At 49.5% G+C, this 25,475-nt stretch overlaps 1 protein-coding gene across 7 annotated transcripts in view; it reads left to right on the top strand.

Moving 5' to 3' along the window:
* The first annotated feature begins 381 nt into the window (after positions 1–381).
* Positions 382–25,475, top strand: part of DCTD (dCMP deaminase) — a 28,220-nt gene continuing 3,126 nt past the window's right edge. Inside the window, exons 1-5 of one of the 7 annotated variants that reach the window (XM_032618405.1) lie at positions 421–556; positions 2,506–2,620; positions 3,217–3,352; positions 22,685–22,801; positions 24,359–24,455. In XM_032618405.1, the coding sequence (XP_032474296.1) occupies positions 2,513–2,620; positions 3,217–3,352; positions 22,685–22,801; positions 24,359–24,455 (458 nt within the window). In that variant the 5' untranslated portion in view covers positions 421–556; positions 2,506–2,512. Of the gene's footprint in view, positions 557–621; positions 713–921; positions 991–1,011; positions 2,621–3,216; positions 3,353–22,684; positions 22,802–24,358; positions 24,456–25,475 lie in introns of those variants that run through there. The other 6 variants (XM_032618411.1, XM_032618412.1, XM_032618410.1 and 3 more) reach the window with 6 other exon arrangements.

Here is a 25,475-nt window from a genome sequence, read left to right on the forward strand (position 1 = left end):
AGTATCCTCAAGCCCCACGTGTGAAACAGAAAGGGGTCCATTCCTCATTCTCTGCCGTGTAACCAATGTTCCAGCGACTGCGGGGCTAGACGTCTAAAGAGAATAAGAAAGTTCAAGAAAATCAGATTTCGTTCCTTGGAGCAGCTGCCTTCAGAAATGTCACCCCAGGTCTTCCCTATTGACCTGCACCCAGTTTCTCGGATCTTTCTAACAATCGTTAACAAAATATGCACAATTGTATAGCCGGGAAGCGTTACGGGGAGCACCAGGAAGGCGTGTGCAGTGGTGGGGCTGGGAAGGGGGAGCAGGCTTCCGTTCAGCACGCGTCTCAGGCTCTTCCCCACGCCTGGCGTAGGAAACGAAGCCGGCCAAGCCCAGCGCTTATGCAAATGCAGCTTCGAGGCATTTGTGCCTCGAGGGCAGCGCCTCCCCGCCCGACCCAGTTCGCTGCCTGCCAACAAACCCCTCCCGCGAGGAACAGTGAACCTGCTCCGGCGACGTCGCAGGCCCGTTCCAGGGGCCCAAGCCGCTTCCCCTTAGTCCTGCCCCGAAAAAAGTGAGAAGGAAAAACCCCAAACCCTCGCCAGCAACCGCTGAAACGACCCTCAGATCCCGAGATCTGAAACTGCAGCGGTTACGAAGAAGTCGGAGGCCTGGGCGCGGCCACGAGCCGTGCCGTCCGAGGACCCGGAGCGGCGGGGCGACCGTGCAGGTGCCCGGCGGCCTCGGCGCGCGTTCGCGGGCGCCAAATGGAAGGCCAAGGGCGAAACCCAAGCGCCGCTACGGCACACTGGGCGGGCGGCCCGGGTGCGGCCGCTCGTGCGCCGGCCCGGAAGGTCGCCGGCCGGCCGGGACAAGGAAGCGCCGGCGACCTGGGCGTGGAGTCCCGCCACCTTCCGGCCACGCGGCGGCCCCGCCTCCTCTGCCGACTTCCTTCCCGGGCGGGACGGCGGGACAGCGGCGGCGGCGGGGACGGGCGCCGGCCTGCAGGTCGCGGGCGGGGAGCGGAGGGGCGGCCGGGGCAGCGGGCGGCCGCGGGGACGCCCCTTCCCGGTCCAACGTGCTGCCGGGGAAGCGGCGCGGGGCCGGCGGCGCTTGGTCAACCTCGCGGGGCGCGCGGCGGCCTCCGGGGCGTCCGAGAGGAGCTGCCACGTGGGCGGCGGGGCCGGTGGCTGCGTCCCGGGGTTGGCCTCGAGGGGCGGGAGGAGCGTGGCTTGCGGCCGGGCCGGTGACCAGCCGTGTCTCCCTGGGTCCGTTCTGCAGCGGGGCTGCAGGGCACCAGCGAGCGCTAATCCTAAGCCGGTAGTAAGTTCCCTTCCCTCGGCTCTCCTTCCTCGCTCTCCTTCCTCGCCTGGCCTCCTGCCTAGCCAGCACCCCTCCGGGCCCCCAGCAGCGGTTTTGGATGCTGCCCCTTAAACCGCGTGGTAAACCAGTTCCGTCCAGCGTCGCTTCGCGTTAAGAGGGTTTACAGGACCCTTAGGATCGGGGAAGCGTACCTAGTGGGTAACCAGGTTCCCAGCAGGCACCGACGTGCTGCACGGTCGCGTCAGCTTCACAGCTAGGTCCCGAAGCCCAGCTGTTGGGAAAGCCTCCCCATCCTTCAGCCCTTGACATTAAAAATCAGACTTTTCCCTGAGAGCCACCGGGTTTCTGCGTTGTTGCCCTCCTTCCTTGCCCTTGATTCATCTCCCTCGAAAGGATCCCCCCACCCGCTTACTGGAAGCGTTAGGTCCCTTCAGGGCTCTCTCCCTGTTGGAGAGACTGCTTGTGCCTGCCCGGGAGTAGAGCGCAGTGTTACCGAAATCTTGCCTTACTCACACGACACTTGGCAGTCTTCATCGTTTCTCCTCTTTTGGTTCAGTACTCACAGTGGATAACGTCTGTCCCACCTGGGGAAACTAAGCGAAAGGGAAGGCACACATGAATATCACAGTTGGGACAGCTCCAAATGGAATCCAACTGGCATGGAGAATAATCCAGTGTGGTTTAGGGAGAGTTACTTATATTCTCTGAGCCTCTCTCTAAGAAGGATGTTAGTTACCTTTAGCTCAGAACGAGGCTTCAGTGAGATAATGTGTATAACCTTCAACAGTGTCTGAAATATATTAGATGATCAATAAGTGTTCTACCTTCCCTTGCCCTCTTTTGCTGGCTCCATTTGATAAGGGAGAGAGGTAAAGGATGACAGTGATTTGTAGGGCAGGCATGTGTAGTCACTGGCAAAAAAATCCTATGATAAAGCAGTAAATAGATGTAGTATCTGGGAATGCGCAGCCATACAAGCCGAATCCAAACTTCCGAAATAGTAACTTAATTTCTTATTTTTTTTTTTCTGAAGACCAGAGACCGTCTGGGGTTCATGTGCTGTGATTTCTGATTGATAAATGTAAATTGAAATTGTCTGAGTTTGGAGATCCAAAGTTGAAATGTGCTTTGGGTTGAACCAGAAAGCAGATTGACCAAAATGTGTTTGTCCACTGCTATTTTGTTGTGTTTTTCTTCTAGACCCAGCATGAGTGAATTTCCCTGTAAAAAACGTGATGACTATTTGGAATGGCCTGAGTATTTCATGGCAGTGGCCTTCTTATCGGCACAGAGGAGCAAAGATCCAAACTCCCAGGTAAGTGAGTTGTTTTTGTTTTTTTTTTTTTGTTTTTTTTTTTGCGGTACACGAGCCTCTCACTGTTGTGGCCTCTCCGTTGCGGAGCACGTCCATGCAGGCTCCGGACGTGCAGGGTCAGCGGCCATGGCTCACGGGCCCAGCCGCTCCGCGGCACGTGGGATCTTCCCGGACCGGGGCACGAACCCGTGTCCGCTGCATCGGCAGGCGGACTCTCAACCACTGCGCCACCGGGGAGGCCCGGTAAGTGAGTTTTACAGGAGAATGTTTGGACACTCACAGACACGGAGGTACCTACAAGTGAGCAAATTACAAGAGGAAGAGGCTCAGTGGACACCTGCCAACTTACAAAAAGCAGAGGAAATCTGCTGTCTTTTGTGCTGCATTCCTGCCTGCTTACCTCTTCCTGTGAGAGAGTAAATTGTCACATGCCATCGTTCACTGCCTCTCGTACCCCAAGGAGACAGAGCTCTTAGCCCCTCCAGAAGTAGCATGCCCATCTTGGAGCTCTGCAGGCCTCTGGTCTCCCTTACTGCCTCTCCACTGGCAGACCAGCCACCCAAAGTCACCAAGCCTTTGGGCATGTCTTCCTGTAGGTCGGAGCCTGCATCGTGAATGCAGAAAACAAGATTGTGGGCATTGGGTACAATGGAATGCCAAATGGATGCAGCGATGACCTCTTGCCTTGGAGGAGGACAGCGGAGAGTATACTGGATACCAAATACCCTTACGGTAGGGCATGTTGTGTGTTCCGTTCTGCTTGTGTCATAGCCTCGGTGAGTGCTTAAATACGGTAGATGGTCAGAAAGCATCATCTTCCTTTTCAGTTGTTACCGACAGCTGGAAAGAAAAAAAGATCCTATTGAAGTACCCCAATTTCCCCTAAGTGCCAAAGGGAGCCAAGAAGTGGAGGCGTGGTAGTGGTCACACAGCCTGGCCCTGGGGCCAGGGCTCTGTCATGGGCCTCGCGTGTTTCACTGGTGGTGGGCTTCTCTGCAGAGTGCTACAGCCCCCGGGGGAGGTGGCTGTGAAGTGGGCACGGTGGCCCTGCCATTTGTTTCCTGGCTGCTTGGGAGCGGGGCCAGCTAACCAAGTACTGGCCAGGGCTTTGCTCTGGTGAGAAGCAGCGTGCATTTCCATCTACTGAGGAAATCTGGCTCAAGCTCGTCTCTGGGAAGCAGGACACAAGCTGTGAGCTGGACGCCCAGAGAGGGATGATGCTGTCGCTTGCTCCTGTTTCCCCGGGCGCTGCATTCCCAGAGTGGCCGCTGGCCAGACCGCGAGCCAGATGCGCACGCGAGACCTTTGGCCTGGCCGACTCTGGTTTTCATCTTTAAATTAGGAGAGTAATCTGTTGGCTATCTGAGCCCCAGGGGGACTCACTTCAGAGATTATCTGGGAGTGACCAGCCAAGCCTCCCTTTTCCTTTAACTCCCTGGAGAATATGCAACTCATGCTGTAAAGAGGCGCATCGGGCCGCAAATGCTGGTTGCTGAATTTTCTTAACGTTTGGGCCTGAATTTATGTCTGGAAATCAACAGACTGCCTCTGCTGGAAGTAACGTAGATGCAGGCCATCCGAATGGGAAAGCTGTGCCCTCAGGAAATAAGGGTCAGGTGTCGTGTGAGCCCTTTCTGTTTCATTGGCTCTTCCCTGCTAGGTTTTCCTCTGGAGTTTTTCTCACGAAGAGCTCCAAGTCTACATGTAGCCTACGTTATATATTTTTACTAATGTTCCTGGGCCTTAATCAGGTTAAATAAGCCCCATAAATTTCTTTCTAAGCTGCTTCAGGGCAACTGCTTTGTTTTTGAAAGAAAAAGAAAAAAAGTGCCTGGAGGTGGAGAAGGAATTGAAGAATGAGACTGGGGAGAGCTACAAAGCACTCAGGGTTCTCAGGGAATAGAACAGTTCCGTGATTAAGGGGATTTCATCGTCGGGTTAGTCCATTTAACTCGCCTCCTTGTCAGAGAAGGAAGAGTCGGATCCCGGGGAAAAGAGGGTAAAACTGCCTTCTCAGCCTCAGCTTTATAGCCGAGTGGAGCGCGGGAAAGATGTGCCAGTGTATTTGAGAAACTCGTGGTCACCCTGCTTTTGGTTCTGTATGCTTTCAGTGATGAGAAAGAAGGGAAATGATTCGTTCATTGTAGGCACACGCAAAGGTGCTTTTTCACAGGACAGTTCAGGGTCCCACATAAAGATGAAAGGGTTGATGAATTCAAGGTCCACGGTGATGTGTTTAAGGACCGCACCCCGTATTCACTGAGTCAGGATAGTGGGCTGTGGGTCCCGGCGCTGAGCTTCCCTGTAGAGGAGGCTGTGACGCTGAGGCTGGTGGCAAAACGATGCCAGTGGTCTGCACGGCGTAGAGGGGTCCTCACTGGTTACCGGGCGGCTCTCCCGTAGGACCTGTGCCTCCTTCAATCACCATGAGCCCCAGGCACATTTCTGGCAGTGACCTAGAAGCCCAAGGCTTTGCAGCATATTTACCATCCCCCGACTTCCCACTTCCAGAACCTCTCCAGTAGCTAATTGTGTTTGTTCTGAGACACTTGCCTTTTGTCCAAGTTGGAGAGTACCTTTCAGAGCTCCTTTCCAGAAGGAATTAAAAAAAAAAAAACCCACACAGGCATTTGTCCAGCTCCACTGATTGTTTTCTATTGAATGGTTGCTGAGTTTCAGGGCACTGGTTGTCTGTGTGCATTATTTTTTACTATCCATGTGATACCTCTAGGTTTTCAAAGCTCTTTGCCCCTTACTTATCAATTATTCATTTTACATGTAGCTGTGTTAGAATGTAGACAGTTTTCTTTCACGAGAGTAAGCCTATAATTTGATGTACCGTAAAAGTCGGAGAACGTATTAAGTGGTTTTTAAAAGGCATTTAGTATCACTACCATCATAATACATGTAAAGATGGGCTTTAAGTCTGAATAACTATGACTGGCTGTAAAGTATCCACTCGGTCTTGTCTTTTGAAGGGATTTTGGGTCACAGAGAAGTAAATGTTTAGGTAGCCTTGGATGTAATAGAAATGTTTGGTGCTAATTGACTAAATGCAAATTCTTTTTTTCTGTTTTAAGACTTAAAGAAAATTAATTTAAAAAAATAAGTGATGGGGCTTCCCTGGTGGCGCAGTGGTGGAGAGTCCGCCTGCCGATGCAGGGGACGCGGGTTCGTGCCCCGGTCCGGGAAGATCCCACATGCCGCGGAGCGGCTGGGCCCGTGAGCCATGGCCGCTGAGCCTGCGCGTCCGGAGCCTGTGCTCCGCAACGGGAGAGGCCGCAGCAGTGAGAGGCCCGCGTACCGCAAAAAAAAAAAAAAAAAAAAAAAAGAAGTCAAAAAAAATAAGTGATAATGTCTGGACTTGGGTGGGCGTTAACGGTGGCTGGGCTGCTGTCTCAGGGATGACTCTGTGTCCATCCCTGTAGAGGAGCTTTAGAGGTTATCTAGATTCCAGACCACTGGCTTCCTAATTCTTCCGAGTATATGGGGACCCTCTTTTAAATGTCAAAAAAACCTTCCAAGACCCCTATATAATGCTAGTTAAACTAGTAGTATCTTTTTAAAAGAACTGAGGTATGATTGACATACAAAGTTACACTAGTTACAGGTAGAGGACATGATGGTTCGTATGTATCAGTATTTGATATGTTTACAAAGTTTTTTTTCTTACCATGAAGATTTGCAAGACCTACTCTCTTAGCAACCTTCAAGTGTCAGTACTGTTTTATTATTAACTACAGTCACCATGCTGAACATCACAGGACTTCATTTCATAACTGGAAGTTTGTACCTCCCACCCACCTCCCCCCTCTGGCAACCACCCATCTGGTCTGTGTATCTGTGAGCTTGTTTTTGTTTTTTAGATTCCACACAAAAGTGAGATCATACCTTTTATGACTATCTTTTGAGTAAGAAGATCCGTGATGACAAAAAGCTATTTGATATCAGTAACACTTTGCATTAATCTGAACTTTCCTGATGTTTGGAAAAAAGTGTATGTAAGTGCTAGACATATGTTTGCCAGTCTGTGGACCGTCCCTGTAGCCCTGGCAGAACCTCAGTGGTACCTTGGGGTTTGTGCCCACGGGGTCTCAGCTACCCACTTCATTCATGGATGGGAACCGGAAGGCCCAGAAACGTTAAGTAACTAACACAATGCCACACAGGCAGGGTGACATCTTCTAATGCCGAGGCCAGCGCTCTGTGCTTCCTTGGGGGGGCAGTGGGGCACGGGAATTCGGCTTTTCTGAAGCGGGTACATGGCAGCACGGTGGGCCACCCATTTTCTTCTCGCCGTGCACTTGAGCAAACAGAGGTTTCAATGAAATGACCCCCCCAGAGGTCGAGAGCTCAGGTGGTGGTGGCCTGCGCCTAGGATGAAGCAGGAAGCCCTTTGCACCTGGCTTCCCTTCACATTTCTCCCAAGGGGAGCTTGGGAACTGTGTAAGTTTAAGTTTACTGGTTAACATATATAGCTTAATTCTCCTTATTAATTCTGTAAGTTTGGAAGTCATTAGTCTTGATTGACACTCTGTGGAAGGGGAGGTAAACACAGAATACGTGTAACAGAGTAGGAAGATGATGTTTTTTCTGGGCTGTGTCTCTAGAGAGGCATTTTTAAAGGGTGTTTTTGTTCTTCCAGGCTTAGGATCAAAACTTCACTGAAACGATTTGATTATAATGTGGTATTAATATGGAAAATGAAAATTCCCCCTGCCAAGGAAACTGCCTTTTATCTCATCTTTTTCCTGAGAAATCCAAAAGATAGTATGATGTCAGTAAGAGTAAGTGGCAGGAGGAAGCCAGCGCTATTATAGTGACGCCTTTTCACATGAATGACAATGAAAAAAAAACGGGAAAGGAGCAGATATATCTAATTTACCTTGTAAAAAACTTCGGAAGACTTTAATTTTTATGAGGGGTGGTTGCTAACCCCAGAATGAAGCACTCAGCTGACACTTTCCGCTCCTTTCTCTTTGCGGGATTCATCAGAGTGAAGCACATTTAATCAAAATACCAATTTTATAAAATGGAGGCGAAATACTTGTGGTAATTCAGAGATCACTCTTTCCTCAGGTTTTCATAACCAATTTTGATGACGTGGTTTACAGACCAGAGTGCTGGCATAGAATCAACTTCTTTCTTCCTTGAGAGCCGTTGTTAAACTTCATGTTTTTTTTTTAAATTTATCTATCTATTTATTTATTTATTTATTTATTTATTTTTGGCTGTGTTGGGTCTTCGTTTCTGTGCGAGGGCTTTCTCTAGTTGCGGAGAGCGGGGGCCACTCTTCATCGCGGTGCGCGGGCCTCTCACTGTCGCGGCCTTCTCTTGTTGCAGAGCACAGGCTCCAGTCGCGCAGGCTCAGTAGCTGTGGCGCACGGGCTTAGTTGCTCCGCGGCATGTGGGATCTTCCCAGACCAGGGCTCGAACACGTGTCCCCTGCATTGGCAGGCAGATTCTCAACCACTGCGCCACCAGGGAAGTCCAAACTTCATGTTTTTAACAGAGCTCCCACGCCCATCAAACTTGAATGCATTTTCCTGCCATGCTGGTTCCCATTGGGGAAGGGATTTGTGGGGAAGCAGGCCTCTTCGCTTGGCCTCCTCTTCCATCCCAGTCAATCAAGAAGCCAGGATGGCTTTGGCTGTTGCATCGCACTCGTGGAGGGGACCATAGTCTTGATGTCCCAAGGTGGGGGGTAGCCCCGCACTCTGATGCATCAGGCAGACATGGAGGCATGAGACTTTTTCCAGAGTCAGTTCATATTTATGCAGGAAAACTCTCACTGGTTAAGAATCTGTGCTTCCACTGCAGGGGCCGTGGGTTCGATCCCTGGTCGGGGGACTAAGAAATCCCACATGCCGTGCAGCGTGGTCAAAAAAAAAAGTATAATGCTGGGAAGGAAAATGCTGGAAATTAATTAAGGCAAGAGTTCAGCGTGGCAGCTTGAAACAGTTTTGCCGGCGTGTGGCTTCTTTACATTTTCTGTTTAAATGTAGTCTTTATTTTTCAGATGTAGCGTGTTGTTAAGCGTGCATAGATGTCGTCTTAGGGATTACTTAGCCGTTTACCTTTTACCCCTTTGAACACTGACATTTTCCCGACTGCCATGCATGTGATGTATTTCTCTGGCGTCCGAAAGGTTAGTCTTGAGAAACTAATTTATCAGGAAGTTAGGAGGCTGACCCTTCTTAAGCTGCAACTTCCTCACAACGTAAGAGCTTCTTAGTAATTAAGATCAAAGTTATTCCCTCAGCCGGTTGAAATTGAATGCCCTCTGGTTTTGTTAGGCAGATCCATGGATTTGATGACTTGCTGTTTCTTTTCCTGCAGAATTCTAATTTCACTGGTGGCGACCCAACATCCCTCCCCTGCCTAGCCATCCGGTACTTGTGGCCTGACAGTGGGCCTAATTAGGGACTTTTGTACAAAATAACCAGTGTAATCAATGGAAAACCTTGGAGCAAGTTTACAGTAAAAAAATAAAGTATATTGTTTTTATGAAAAGAGGGGCAAACTCGGGTTTCACCGTGCGGTGTTTTAGACAAACAGGGAAACACAACGGCTTATGAATGAGGCTCCCCCCAGCTTAACATAAGTGTATTTCACATTCAGGTGTAAGTGTTTATAAACAGCCTTCAGAAAAGAATAAATCATGATTTTGTTCATTTATTTGATTTTTATCTATACGTTTTAATCTGTAAATTCAGGGCTAGTTATTTTCTAAGAGCTAGAGATTACTGTTTCACCATGAATGTCTACAAGGGATGTATAGTAACAATGTATTGTAACTACCTGTCCTGAAGAGCAGATGTAGGAAAAGCTCAAATGCTTATCTATAGGATCAAACCTACCCATGAAAGTACACATATCGGTCTTTGTCTATAAAAAGTCAGTTTACTTCATGGACGTTTATAATAAAACTTAAAAATCATTCAAGGTTAGTGATTTCCAAATTGATGACCAGGAAGGGGGCTGAAGTTTGTCTTTGTACAATCTCTCTAAATAAAAGGTTTGTTGAGAGATTAATAGCGTCAACAAAATTTCAGGGCCGCATTCAACCTATTTTAGGTTGTATTAAGTATGTGAGCTCATTAATTATCTGAATGATAAATATAAGTTCTTTAATTCTCTATGTTGATAAGCCTTTGCTTAGAAACTCAGGGTTGCCATCATCGTGGTTCCAGGGAGCACCTGACACTCCTTGAACCTTGGAGTCTTTATTCTGTTGGTCTATTCTGTCAGTTATGTGGGTTTTGATTGATCTGTTCTGAAATTGGCCTGAATTATTAAGGTTTTGTTTTGAGTTTTTTTCATCAAGACTCCATCTTTCATAAGCTTTGTTAATACTGGTATTAAAGTAGAATATATATGTATATAGTTTGCTCCCAGAAATAGGCAATAAAATCTGGTTCCCAGAGATTTTTGCAACTATTTATATTGTTTATTACTTTTACTTCTTAGGACCTTTGTTTTATATTTGCGTGGTACCATAGAAACCTTTAACATGCATGTTGGCTAAGAAAAGCTCCACAGTGCTTAAAATGACAGTTACCAGGTTCAAGTGAGAGAGTCCTAGACTGACTGTCCAGAGCCAGGGCTCCAGGGGTGGTGTATGTACATAAACCCAGGGATTGTGGGGTTGTCAGATACACGACCATACTTCTCAATATCTTTTTGAAATAAATGATCACTGAGGACTCCTCCAGTTCTAGAGTTTTTGGGAAAAATTAAACAATATAGCTTTGATTTTATTTGATTAGGGCGCTGTTTCTCTGCTTAAGGGGTTTTAAGGGGGTTCGGGGAGCATCCTGGGGTGAAAGCTGCAGTAAACAGCTGTTGATGGCAGCGACACAGAGGGACTGTGCATCTGTACGTGTGGACAAATTAACAGAGAGAAACAGGCTCTGTTCCCCTGCAACTCCGTCTAGTGATTCAGATCTGCGCCAGTTCTGAGATGAATATAAACCGATGGAGATGGTCAGGCTCTGTTCCCCTGCAACTCCGTCTAGTGATTCAGGTCTGCGCCAGTTCTGAGATGAATATAAACCGATGGAGATGGTACACAGAGTGTAGGTTACCCCACAACCATGGATGAAAAAAGGTTGGAGGACAGCAATGAAGAAAAGGACCCCGTGCATAAATACAAGAAAATATATATGAAGAGAGGAGAGACACTTAGAACTCTTTGGAGACAGGAGGTTATTCTAAGACCAAATAGAAAGAAAGGACTTGAGAAATCCTTTTGTGAATCAGTCCGTGTGGTGATGTTTATTGAAACATGGGTACTGGCCTGGCTTCAGGAAATCCCTTGATAAATGGAGAATATTGGTGAAAGAAGGTGGTTGGAATGTGCCCGTCTTCTCTCTGCTCGTGACATCTGACGCGCAGGTCCTAGCCAGTGCATGGCGGTGTAAATTTCATCCCTGTGCCTTCAAGTGATAGATGCCATAGTAAATTTAAAATATTGAATATGATAAGTGAGCATGAATTTTTAAATTCTACAATTAAAAGACTTTGTTCAAAACGCCATTAATTTTGAGCTTAGGTGGAAAAGGGAAGCAGAATTCCTCGTGTCCTTTTTCCTTCTGCGAGTGAGTTATAACTTCTAACTTGAGTTAGAAATTGAAATAAATACAAATGAGTCATCTACTCATATCAGTTTGAGTTGTCTGTTGGTGAGTTCTTAAAGCGTCTTGCTTTTTAAAAATTGTAACTATATTTTATAATACGTGACATTTCCCGAGTATGCTCACCTGTAGTTGTTCATTTACTCAGCAGATACTTACAGGTTCATCTATTTTATGTATTCTGTGCCAGGCGCTCTACAGCAATAAATAATGTCCATGTTCTCTGTGTTCAAGGAGCTTGCAGACTGATGGTGGAGCAGGTAGACATGAATGGGATAAACAGATGGTATTGAATGTTTCTTTCTGAGGAAGTGACTGTTACACAGAGATCTGAAGGATTTGATGGGCCCCCGTCAGGTAAAGATGGCGTAATGGGTGTTTGGGGATGAGAACCGCGTTCCACAGAGAGAGATGCTTGGGTGAAGGCGCTGGAGGAGGAAGGCTCTAGATCACTGTGCAGCAAGGAGACCGTCTGGCCCAGGCCTAGCGGGTGAAGAGGCCGGAGTAACACGGCAGGGCTGGGGGCCCGCAGGGTCAGGAGTTTGGAGGGTGTGAGAAGTGGGTTGTTCGGGGGCAGGTGGAAACAGGGACACAGCTGGGGGCAGTTGCAGGAGGCGGGGCGAGAGGGCAGTGGGGAGAGGGGTGCTTTGGAGGTAGCATGATGAGGGCTGGTGGTGCGGGGTTGGGGAGGGAGAACCGCTCCTTGCAAAGGTTCTGGTCGAGCTGCCTACATTTGGGGGAGGGGAGGGGAGGAGATCCGGGCCTCTGGGGTTGAAGGTGTGTGTAAGAGCTCCCAGGGAGGGTGTGAGGTCAGCGGGTTGGGTGTGCGAGCAGACATCCGAGTCAGCGTGGCGTGCCAGCACTGGGTGGCATCACAGGTGTAGGCGAGGTGATGCAGGGAGAGGGTGCAGAGGCCGGGCCCTGGCCAGATCCCTGAGTGGCGGCTGGGGGAGTGGAAGGGCCCACAGAGAAGAGCTGTGGTATCAGGAAGCACACAGGGCAGCGCTTCCAGAAGGCGGGAGGCCACGCCAGAGGCTGCCGAGAGGTCCAGGAAGGTGGGAATACGCCTGTGGGGTTAAGCATCGCGCAAGTGCTGGCAGTGCAGAGGGCAGCTCCGTGGGGCGGGCCCGCTGGAAGGCAAACTGGAGCAGCTGAAGGAAGAGCGGAAGGCGAGGAAATGGGCAGGGCGGACGCAGATCTGGTTTTGAGATGTCTGGGAAGAGAGCAGAATGGCAGAAGCAGCCAGAAGGGAGGGGCCAAGGCAGAGGTGAGCGCCGTCTGTCCGAGGGGAGGGTCCGGGTGTGTTTGTCTGTCGTTACAGCACGCATTTGCTTGCAGCTGAGGATGGTCCAGGAGAGGGAGATGCATGAGGATGTGAGGGGGATGGCCCCCAAGCTCATGGATCAGCAACGAGGGGAGGACGCCAGGCGAGGGCAGAGGGGCAGGTGACAGCCAACCTGCCACCTTCGGTTCACGGAATCACAGGTGGAGACGTGATCCACTGCAGCATTCCAGTGGAGGATGAGGACGGTCACGAGCTGTAAGGGGACGGAGGCAGACGAGAGGTGGCTGTGTGGGGCAGGGAGCCGGGCCGCCCTGGAAACGTAGGGCAGGGTCGCAAGTGTGGCCTCTCCTGGGAGTCCTGAGTTAGATCCGGTAAGCCCCGTCTTCTCCACCCCAGACCGGGATCTGCGCGTCACCCGAGGTGTGCCTTGCAGAGCTGGGATCGATTACAACACAGGTCCTGACTGCTGTTCCAGTGCCCATCGGTCGGTCCCGGTTCACCTTTAAAAGCTGTTAACCCGAGAGGGAAGCTTTGAAGCTTGACAGTGGGTCTTTCCGTCACAACGCTGTCCAGCAGTGGTGAGTGTTCTGCTGCTATCTGTGCTTCCTCAGGACGTATTAGACGTCAAACAATGTATGTATCGCGCGTAGACAGTGGAAAGGGAGGTGGGCTCAGCTCACACTGTCTCCACTCCCTCCTCCTTCTGACCTGGTTGTGTGTCCTTAGCACACAGGGAAGCAAAGTAATTAGAGTTCTGGGGGCTTTATTGTCAATAATGGAAACACCGCAGCCAGGAGTCTCTTAAGCCCTAAGCACTACCACTGGGGCTAAGTGGATCCCCTGGGTGCCCTGAGTTGCTGCCAGCAGCCTTAGCAAGAGGCAGTGAGGAGAAGGGGGCAGGGGAGGGAGGGAGGAAAAACGCCTGTCCTCCTGTCTGCCCAGCCGAGCAGCCTGGGAGGAGAGGTCAGGCGGCACCGACATTTACCAGGTCCATCTTCGGTGCTGTGCGCATCACAGATTCTAGTCCTGGTGGCGGGGCTCAGAGGCAGGTCTTTGTGTGTGATCTTTATTGGAATATAGAACTACCATACGACCCAGCAATCCCACTACTGGGCATATACCCTGAGAAAACCATCATTCAAAAAGAGTCATGTACCACAGTGTTCATTGCAGCTCTATTTACAATAGCCCGGAGATGGAAACAACCTAAGTGTCCATCATCGGATGAATGGATAAAGAAGATGTGGCACATATATACAATGGAATATTACTCAGCCATAAGAAGAAACGAAATTGAGTTATTTGTAGTGAGGTGGATGGACCTAGAGTCTGTCATACAGAGTGAAGTAGGTCTTTTTCTTTCGGGTTCATAGGCCAGGAGGCTGAGGCTTCACCGGATGCAAAGGGTCATTCACACAACTAGCAGCTGGGGGCAGGGGCAGAGTCTGAGGAGATGGCTGGGGTACATGCAGGAGGAAGCGGGGCTCTGGGGCGTCTCTGGACCAGCCCAAAGCCTTGTTCCAGGAGTGGCCTGGGCCACAGGCAGCTGAGCCTGAGGCTTCATGCAGAGCCTGGAGGATTTAACTGCCGTTTTGAATTTTTTTTACATTATTTTTATTTTATTTTTTTAACATCCTTATTAGAGTATAATTGCTTTACAACGGTGTGTTAGTTTCTGCTTTATAACAAAGTGAATCAGCTATACGTATACATATATCCCCATCTCTCTTCCCTCTTGCATCTCCCACCCTCCCTATCCCACCCCTCTAGGTAGTCACAGAGCACGGAGCTGGTCTCCCTGTGCCATGCGGCTGCTTCCCACTAGCTATCTGTTTTACATTTGGTAGCGTATATATGTCCCTGCCGACTGCCTTTTGAGGGAGCTCATCCTCTTCAGATCCCAGATCTGGCCAGAATTCCCTTCTGCTGTCATTTTCTCCCAGCAGAGACCTCCTCTCTGGGCACAGGGTGGTAACAGAACAGACTCCAGATGTTCTCCAGGGGCAGGGCTGGGATCCTGCATTATCACTACTCCTTGTTTTTATTTTCACTTACAACCCTAGACTGTAATAATGGACGACTCTCCACTGGAACTATGCGCCCTCAATGCCAGAAGCTAGGAGGGCACAGTTGCTTTATCTTCTGAACAGAAAAGCCACTAACTGTACAGGGGGTGGGGTTGGCGGGGCAGTCGTATCCAGTTCTTAGCAGAGGGGTTCCCACTGTTAGGGGTGTGGCCGGGTGAGGCCCAAGTGCTGTCACCTGTCGCCTCTGCTTAGGAGGGCCCTGCTCCTGGCTCCCACAGGTCTTCATCATAGCAAGACCCAGCTGGATTGGACGCCGCTGTTCTCAGAAAACACTTGCAGTTCTGACTTGGTAACAGTGGCTTCACCGGCAGAATTCTCTCTGGTTCACAAAGCGATTTTCTGCCGTGCTCGGCATTGTAACCTTGCGAGTTAGGAAGGGAAGGTCCTCGTGTTCCTGTTCATCGTTGAGTGAGGCTGGGCTTTTGAACCCTGGTGCCCCGGTGCAGGCAGATGCCAGGTTTTAGCCCCCTTGGTTCTGAAAGCCATCTGTAATCCAGATACATTTTTCTGCAGGAGCAATACTGCCTGCGGATTCAGCTCCCCTGTCTACAAACGGTGCATTTAAGCCCTTGTTTCCTGGGGTTTTGCCACACTTCCCGCCTTCCGTGGCCTTTCTTCTGTGGTGCCTGCAGCCCTGGCTCTGGTTTGTCCGTGCTTGGGCGTCTCCTGCCTGGCGGGGCATGGGCTCTGCAGGGGGGACCTGCCAGCTCCTGCAGTGCCAGCGCCCAGGCCTGTAGGCGCTCTGCCGGCAACCAAGACTTAGAACGACACGCATCTGGGAGTCGTCTACAGTTGGAAACCACTTTCCCTCCCTGCTGCAGCCCAGTGCCAAGGGAGGCTCCTCTGGTGGGGGTAAGGGGGGACGGGGATGGGCAGAGAAGCCCATGTGAGATGTGAGAAGCCGTGGGAGGGAAGTAGGCTTTGGAGCGTTAGCAGCTGTCAGAGAGGAAGACCGTGGCGGGGGCTCGGGGCAGAGGCTGAGAAGCGCGGGCGGGGTCCACCAGGCCTGTGCCGCTGGGTTTGTCTCGGAGAAGTAATGTCCCTTCCTGAGCCGGTTCTCCCTCTCCCCTACCCACCGTAGCCTCAGATCCTTTGACAACTCGATAGCGAGTCCAGTCGCTGCCTTACCAATATGGAAACTTCATGGAGCGGAGGTGAGGCAGAGGGGTGACGTCGTTTGGGGCCAGATTCTGGCTTTGGATTGGGGGTAGCCGTGACAGTGAACCCTTTGCGACCTTTGTGGGGTGCTGGGGGTGGGAGGCTGGGGAAGGGTTAAATCTGGAGGCTACTCTCTTGTTTAGTTCTTGACTTGAAGGATGGGTCCTTTGCAGGCTGGTGGTGATAGATGAGGCCGTCAGGACATCTTTCAATAATTAAGAAATAAGTAGTTGAAATTCCGTCCCAACTCCTGAAGCAGGGAAGCGCTTCCCTAAATGGATCTGTTAGAGGAGTGGGTGCACATCCCACCCCTCAGTGGAAGCCTCCATCGGGCACCTGAGGGGCACCCAGAGCAGGGGGGCACCCGTGCTCTGAGAGAGACGGGTCCGATTCAGCCACTCTGATCCCTGTATGACGCCAGAAGCCAAAACACTTGGACCCTGATTTCAAGAAGTAATGACCAAGAGCTGTGTCATCAGAAGTGGGAGTATCGTGTAAAAATTAACGTTGCGTTATTTTTTTAAATGCACAGGTCAACCTTGAACTCGGGTACCCCGTTTTGTGTCAGTTATTAATTGCAGGCTGGAGCGTCCCACCTTTTCACGGCCCTGAGCGCACCCTTCTTGGCTCTCGAGTCTGGACCCTCCCTCTTGGCAGCAAGCTGAAGTGTCCGTGCTCAGAACGCTGGTGGCCGCCTGGCCCCGAGAACCGTCACAGCCATCGTTCAAGGGCACGGAGGCACTCCCCAGGGACGCCGAGCACGCTTGTACAGACCAGCCTGGAGAGTGTTGGCAGAAGGCAGGGCAGGTCGGGCTAAGTTCCAACAGGTGCTCTGTGTCTGGACCTTTTTCCTGCTCCTAACCCAGCTGTGTCACCAGGCTGCCCCACTTTCCAGGTCAGCCTTGGTGGAATAGCCCTCAGGCCCCAGGAAGTCATTTTCTTCAAGTAAAAATCCTGTACTACTAAAAATGAGGAATTTTAAACAACCTCTAGGCTTTCTCTAACTGGAATAGAAACAGTTTTCCTGACCCCAAATTTCATCAGGCCCCAGTATCTCCCATCACGTCCTGGTAGCCACATGGCGATCAGTTTGGGGTAAAATCACGCTGTTAAATGATTTGTGCAGCAGTTAGCAATTGTTTAGCCTTATTCTGAGGTTTCTTTTTTCTTTTTTTTAACCTATTTAAGTAACCTTAACAATGCTGCTGTCTGAAATAGATGTTGTATTAGTCTTACATGAAACGAGATGAAAGTTAAATCTATAAAATGTTGAATCTCTTAAATCTAACCAAGGATGGAATATATCCTGTTAATTTGTCAAACTTCTAGAGAAACACCTACATGAGACAGTAAGGATTAATCAAGCCCTAGTAAGAGGGAATTTGAAAAATACAGTTTTCTAATTATGCAGTCTCTTCTCAGCGGGCCAAGGTTAATGCAGTTCTGAATTCTGACAGTTAGTAATACGAAAGAAAAAAAAAAAAAGACCAAAGCATGTGAATTGTCTTATAGTTACCTGAAACAGAGGTTCTCCTTCTAGCCATCAAGAACTTCATACGCGTTAATCTGATATTTTCAGCATTTGATCCTTTTCCTTTTAAACAATGTGGAGAATCATTGAAGCTTCTTGTGTCACTCTTTGTGCTTAACAGATACACATGTAGTGTTTGGAGATTTCTTTGGCTTATTGCTCAGCCATAGATGAGTAATTCTAGGTAAATGGAAAATTTGTCTTCTTGTGTGTATATAACAATTTAGCTTCTTTTGAATACTTTCTAGACACTGTGTATCTTTGGAATACTTGGTCCTGATTCCTGCTCTGAATGTAGAAACTAGGCTTATCTCGAGGTCAGTAGTACAGCCATCCTCCTTGGTTGGTTTTTGTACTCAGCCCTATTTGTAGTTCTTGCTGCAGCTCTTCCGAAGCCACATCATAAAAACGCTAGCACTCAAAAAAGATAAATGTATTCTTTAATTTAGTGCCATCAGATATCTACGGAGTGTTTCTATCATAGTGAGAAAAGTTGCAGAGAAGACTCAGCCCACCCAGAGAAGAGGCCTGCAGAGAAGGTGGGAAAAATTGGGGTTAGAAATGTAGATTTCAGGGTTTTACAAGTAGATCTGTTCTCTGAGAATCTACGGATGGATGAATCCTTAAAGTCCAGGACTACGGGAGGAAAACGAAAGACCAGGGTTGAGCCTTGGGAAACGCCCAGAAATGTGAGAGCAGCACAGGGACCCACAGAGAGGTGGTCTGGTGATGCTGAGCGGGTTAGAGCGGCGGGGTGTGGGGTGGTCACGCATCGAGGGCCAGCAGAGCAGGGAGCCCAGAGACTGCAGCCAGAAAAGGACTGCGTTTAGGTAACTATGAGGCCGCCCGGCAGGGTGTGAGGATAGCCTCCTGTCGGCTCACGGAGCAGATCCGACACATCACGTCTCTCCCCAGCTATGCACCACACGTTGGGGGCTTGGAATTAGCCCTGCAGGAGTATTTCCACCACAGAGATCGGCAGAGGCTATAAATTAGGGCTTAGTTTTTTGTTTGTGTGTTTATAGTAGTTGGTTGTGTGCGTGTAGTAGCACGTCACAGAGGCCAACAGGTTTCCACAGACTGGTATCTCTTAAGCTTTTTACATGGCGACGCAGCAAACATAGTTTACACCCGAAACAGTTTTCAGGAACCTCCTTAACCTTGCCACGTGGGATGCATTCGGATCTCTCTCCTTCTCTTTCCACCTGTTTCCTTAAGAAGGAGGAAAAAATGCTGTTTATAACTCACTAAACTGATTTCAGGACCTACTGCTAAGCCTTGTTTTACAGAAAACTAGAGGTTCTGTTGTGCATCGTAACGCCAAGAGGTGATTATTTTAAAAATAGAGTAGCAGCTGTAGATAAGACAGTCTCATCTCGAAAGGAAGAAGAAAAGAGACGCAAAGTGCTGAAAAGGCAGCCTCTTCAGAATGGGGGCTAAGCGTATGTGTGTAAAGAAGAAGAAAAATGGGGCAGCGGGAGCCTGCATCATAGGAGATGCCTGGTGAGAGGCTGCCGAGAGCGCGGCCCAGCCCTTGGCGACAACAGTAGAGAAGCCTCATGTTTTGTTGCGACAGCCTGTCTTGGAAAAGGTCAGCTGTTCTAGAGGTTGAGGGAAGGAAACTGGACACATGGGGAAAAGCTAAAAACCAGATCCCCTTGGGATTGTAAAAACTGCTTTTATTTAGTTAGTTGGAGCCACTGTTACTCTTGCAAACCAAAGAGCACAGCTTTAAGTGGCAAGCCTGGGCCTTGAACCGCGGGCTGACTCCTGTCGCAAAGCTGTTTCTCCAGACTTGCCTGAGAGGACGCGAATACAGGGAAGGACGCTCGGCCTTGTGGTCAGGCCAGCCAGGGCCCTGGAGCAAGCCCGTCGCAGGCAGGCCCTGCTGCTGGGTGCTCCTTGGGCCTGGAGCGGCCTCCTCCAGGCGGCTACCTGTTAAGTGACCAGTGGAGATGCCAGGCCAGGTGAATGAATCCCCAGCCTCCGCCCTGACTGGCCCACGTTAAACAAGCCGAATGGACAGTCGTCAGTCACGTTGGTCTGCCCAGAGGACAGTCTGGGGCCCGAGGCCTGTCTGCCGGGTGCCGCCTGGGCGGATCAGCCCCAGAGAGAAACACAGGGCGGTCTTGGAGGGTCAGGGCCGCAGAGACTGGAGGCCGTGGTGCCGAAAGGCCAGCCAGGCCAGAAACGCACAGCCTTTCAGACTTGAAGATCTGGACCCACAGCGCAGGGGGTCACGAGGTGGGAGGGGCCCGGCTCAGTGTCAGGGGCTTCGCGGGCCAGGGGTTCCTCCCCTTGGCCCTCAGGTGCAGGCTGGGGAAGCAGGTGCCCGGTGGCTGGGGTGGATGTTCGCCACGTCTGAGTTTGGGGTGTGCGGTGGTGAACGAGGGCAGCGAGGTGTGGAGGGGACGCCTGAGTTTCGCTCTCGTCATTGTCTGCTTTTGAACGTGTGGGATTGTGGGTTGTGGCCTGTTCCCTTTACAGAGCCTCACGTGCGCCTGGCACTCAGCTGCTCTAAATGCCCAGGAGACCTCTTGTTTCTCTAACAAGAAGCTTTGTGTTTTCCGTCCTGTGATCTTGTGGTTAAGAGAAAGGAAGTCTGTTTATAGTCCAGCGTGTTACTTCTATAAACCACCCTTTACACAGGGGTGTCGGATGCTGCACGCGAGAATCTGTTTCATCTGATAGTTTTCGTTAATGAATCCAGACGTAATACATTTTGCCCCAGACTGCCTGGGATGAATTAGAGGAAGACAGTTGTAGTCAGTGTGACAATTTTTAGAGATTCATAAGAGGACGATATCATAGAGTTTCCTAACAGATTCAGAAACTCTGGTCCTGAATATTAATACCAGCACCATCAAAAAATAGTTATTAGGTGGGAAAGCATACTTTTGATATTTGAATTTAAGAGGACTTTCTGTATTTCCCAACGTTGCCATCAAGAATTGGAATCTGAATTTCCTCCTTTATTCATTCAGTAAATATTTAACACCCGTGTGTTCATGGCATAGCATTAGGCTCAGGGAGTCACACAGAACCTAGAAGCCTGGGCTGTGTCCTCAAGGGGGAGATAAAAGCAACAAGTTCCTCTAATTGGTTTTACACGGAGCAGTGTTGATACCAGCTTGGGAACATCTCGGTCACCAGGGAAGGAAATGGGGCCGGGGGGCCCCTCCGAGGCCAGTGCCCTGACAGCCCTGAGGGTCCCGCCACCCCTTGGGGTTTACGGGACAAGGTACAAGGAGCCAGGCTCGGGTCCCTCTGCAGCCGGTGAGGATCGTTCTCTGATGGGCTGTGATGTGATTAAGCACGGCTGCTCTTTTTCCCTTTAGATTTTCTTAACAATGCCAGAGACTGTCATTTCTACACACAACTAAGTCGTGGTGTTCGTAGGCCAAGGTGTGCACTCGCCAGCATCTCCTGAGAAGGCTCCAGCTCAGCCTTCTGCCTGCAGGATTGCAGAGCTGCTGCAGGACTCACAGGGACACTTACAACGTCCCCTGAAGACGGGAGGCCTGGGGAGGACGGTGGACCAGGGTCTGTATCCTGTCTGAGCCAGAGTGGGCCCCCAGTAAAAGTTTATTGACTGAGTGAGGACATCCGAGCTAAAGTATACAAGAGCCGTGAGTTGAGGCCACTCTTCTTTTAAGGCCTTGTCGACTAAAAGAAAAACGCAGAACGTAAGAGCCGGGAGTTGAGTTTTATTCAGGGTCCTACTGAGGACCAGAGCCAGGAGACAGCCTCTCCGAGACCCTCTGAGAGACGGCTCTGAAGACGTAGCGAGGGAGGTCCACGTATATACGGCCTCGGCTAAGGGGCTTGTGCAGTCAGCGTACAGTATAACCAGTCACGAGGAGGAGATATCTCAGTTGATGAATTCAGTGCTTTCCTGAGTATGGGAAGATGCAAGAATCTGGGTTCATAAAAAGATTTTCTTGGAATTGATCCCTAATTTGTCCTGAAATGTGTATCTAACTAAGGGCCTGTCGTGCCTGTTTTCCCAAAGCACAGAGTGCGTCTTCCCGTTCTTTGCCCTGAATTCCTTTCAGGGCGCACGGTAGGTCAGCGGCTGCCGTGGCCGGTGACTTGATCTTGTAGAACTGGGTGGTGGGCAAGATTCTTTGTTTTACAACCTCAGTGCTCCTGGACGAAGGTGCTCGGGGTAGGAGGGTGATAAGTTGGAGACAGAGGGGGAGACCTTCGAAGGCCCCCATGTTTATAATTAGAAGTTTTGTATGATTTGGACCAGAGCCAGATGGTAATTCATTCAGTAAACATTTATCTAGCACTCGTGTGCCTAGAGTTCTACACGGCAGTGTTTTCTAAACGTGTCTGCAGCTTAGAATCATGAGGGAGAATCTCTGAAAAATTCCGAAGCCTAGGCCACACCCCAGACCATCACGGTCTCTAGGTGGGGGACACAGACGTGGCGGTTTCCTCCTTGGGGGGTTCCACCAGGCAGACAAGTCTGCGAATCACCACCACAAGGAGAACGGTTTTAGAGAATGCACCCAGAAAAGTAAGTAATGATATTAGAAGTCAGTAGCAGCTCACAAACAGGTCGGGGGTTCCGGAGTAGATCCGAGAGGCAAATACTACGAGCCCCCTCAAAGGAGCACCTGTGGATTAGGTGGTGGGAACACCTAGCCTAGCAGCCTGGGAAAATGGGTGGGCGTCAGCAGGTGCGGGACAGGAGAGGAGGGAGCCTCCCCAACCTTGAACCCAGGCAAGGCTGGGGATGACCTTGGATCACCATTTGGGGATCACTGACCAGTCTGGCGAGAACTTGACTTTCCACGGCCATTAAGTGGATGGATGGTTTTCGTAGGGAAGACAAACGGCTGGTTATCCGCTGGCATTTTTCTTTGGTGTGTGCGGGCTGAGGGCCATGCGGTGCAGCATATCCCTGGGGACAGAAATGCTCAGCTTCACTTCCTGACTCTCTTGCTCTCAGAATTGCCCTTTGCCCGCTTAGTGGCCCTGGCAAATATCCCCGCGTGAGCGTTATCGGCACACAGTGAGCCGTTTTATGCTGGTGGTTCCGTCCCCGCCTTGTGGGTCTTGGGGAGCCGTGAGCCATCGCTCTGCTTGGGGTGGATGGGGACAATTGACCTTGGCCCCTCCTGGCTGCTGTAGGTGCTAACAGGCCCAGGGCTGCTGCGGTCCACGCTGCTCATCACCAACCTGTCAGACCACGTGGCCTGCATTTCTCGGTACTTTCCGTCTCTCATCAGTTTTTTAAAAATTGAGCCTGTTATCTGTGTTATTTCATAGGGGCAAACGGAATGCCTCAACACTCTTAGCGAATTCTTCATGAGCTTGCAATCAAAGTTTTTCTTTCTTTCTCCTTCAAACCCACAGTGTGCCACGCCGAGCTGAATGCCATTATGAACAAAAACTCAGCAGATGTGAAAGGCTGTACCATGTATGTCGCCTTGTTCCCGTGTAATGAATGTGCTAAGCTCATCATCCAGGCAGGTAGGACCCGGGCCGTTCCCGTTCGTCACATTTGCATTGCCGCCTGCTCGCTGTAGATGTGTTTGATCTCAAATCCCTATTGTTTAGATCTAAATTAACTGCGCTATCAGCTTTGCAAGGTATTTCCTGGGTTTTGTTTTTGAATGGTGCCAGGTATTCTAAGACTAATTGCATCCTCTGTGATTCTTAGCGTGTTTTTAATTTAGTTTGCAACTTCCTAAACTGCAAGCTGCCAAAAAACACCACCAGCATTGCATATAATTACTGACAATTTACTATTCTCTGACGTATTGTGCATAGATTAGGGAGGAGGGAGAGAAATGAACTTCTGTCAGAAACAAGGTCAGCTGGGAGTCTGTAAATGAAATTTTAATTTGTATCTAATATATGGTAGATATATGAGGACCTAAACATCTCTTTGCATATAAATGTCATAAGACTCAAATGGTACAACTTGAAGTTTTTCTTACATTACGGTTACCATAAATCTGCACCATTGTGTTCGGAATCTTTCACCTTTTTCAAACTGTCGCATCTAAGATTCAGCTACACTTTACCTCCATAAAGCTCTCGGCTTGAGATTTAAAGACTTACCACGTTGGCCAGATGTGTGCTTTAACGGGGCTGTTTATCCCGAGCCCTGGATCTCTGAGCAGAAGCGGTCTGGTGGAATCAGGATCAAAGATCTCAGTTAAGGAGTCTCGTGGGCTCCCTCCCTGGGGGTGTACGACCCTTCGCGAGTTTTCCTCGCCATCCTTAGCACAGTGGCGGCGGCAGGTGCATGGGAAGAGCAGCCTCCTGTGGTCCCTTTTGTTTTTTTGCGGTACGCGGGCCTCTCACTGCTGTGGCCTCTCCCGTTGCGGAGCACAGGCTCCGGACGCGCAGGCTCAGCGGCCATGGCTCACGGGCCCAGCCGCTCCGCGGCATGTGGGATCTTCCCGGACCGGGGCACGAAGCCGCGTCCCCTGCATCGGCAGGCGGACTCCCAACCACTGCACCACCAGGGAAGCCCCTGTGGTCCCTTCTGAGGCTCGTGGAGGAGCGAGTGATTGTCAAGTGCCCTCCAGATTCTTGGCCCTCAAGTTAGAACTGCCTGGTGAGACAGGGGTAGGAAACAGATCTGCCCTCTGTCAAGCTGGCTTGAACTGGTCTGCAGAGCCATTCCTGGCAGCACGGTGGTCCTCATCTCTGATTCTGCCAGTGTTCTCCACCACCCCCGTTAGCCTCTTGAGTTAGGAGTCGTTGCCTTGCGAATAAAGAATATTTGATTGCCTGCAGTAAAGAAAATTTGTTAATCGGATCAAGGCTTGACTATTTGACATGTTTTCACTTTGCATTTATTTAAAAAAAATCCATAAAGACTGGAGGGCAGATTAAACAGAATCCATGTGCTGCTGTATTTGAGAGCAGCAGATACATATTTCAGTCGCTGGACATTGTGTGCTCGCACCCTCAGGAAAGTTGATTAATCAGACTCCCCCAGGGCTTCCGTCCGCATGCCTCTTGTTGTATCTCTGTGTGCACATAATGAGGTTTCTTTCATTGTTGCCTTTTAAGGGATAAAAGAAGTCATTTTCATGTCTGATAAATACCACGACAGCAATGAGACAAGAGCCGCGAGGCTCATGTTGGAAATGGCCGGGGTTTCCTTCAGGTGAGTGGGAGGCGTGTGGAGGAGAAGGCGCTGGAAGGCCTGATGAAGAAAACACACTTGACCTTGTCTGATGTTTAATTTCTACGTGGGATGCCTGACCTCCACACTTGGAAGCATCTTTTTATTTATTTTATTTATTTTAAAAATTTATTTCTTAATTGAAGTATAGTTGATTTACAATGTTGTGCTAATTTCTGCCGTACGGCAAAGTGATTCAGTTATATATATGTATACATTCTTTTCCATTATGGTTTATCACAGGATACTGAATATAGTTCCCTGTGCTCTACAGTAGGACCTTGTTGTTTATGCATCCTGTATATAAAAGCTCACATCTGCTGACCCCAACCTCACACTCCATCCCTCCCCCAACCCCTCCCCCTTGGCAACCACAAATCTGTTCTCTATGTCCACGAGTCTGTTTCTGTTTCCTAGATAGGTTCATTTGTATCATATTCTAGGTTCCACATACAAGTGATATCATATGGTATTTGTCTTTCTCTTTCTGACTTCACTTAGTTTGATAATCTCTCGTTGCATCCATGTTGCTGCAAATGGCGTTATTTCGTTCTTTTTCATGGTTGAGTAATATTCCATTGTGTGTGTGTGTGTGTGTGTGTGTGTGTGTGTGTACACACACACATACACATAACATCTTTCTTATCCATTCATCTGTCAATGGACATTCAGGTTGTTTCCATGTCTTGACTATTGTGAATAGTGCTGCTATGAATATAGGGGTGCATGGATCTTTTTTGGATTAGAGTTTTGTCTGGATATAGGAAGCATCTTTTTAAATGGGATGGGCTAAGACTCTAAAGATTATTCTAAGGGTAGATTTTTATGGGCAGTGACAGAAGTAACTGAAGACAATCTGTGTAATGATTGCACTTTACTTTTAGTAGATTTCCAGGGCTTGAACTAATTATTCTGGTAGTGAGAAATTTTTAAATTCACAAGTTTTATAATATTAACATTAAATCTTTTTGCAGATGTAACAACTCTGGCATAAAATATTTA

The sequence above is a fragment of the Phocoena sinus genome, chromosome 21, assembly GCF_008692025.1.
Source record: "Phocoena sinus isolate mPhoSin1 chromosome 21, mPhoSin1.pri, whole genome shotgun sequence".
NCBI lineage: Eukaryota > Metazoa > Chordata > Mammalia > Artiodactyla > Phocoenidae > Phocoena > Phocoena sinus.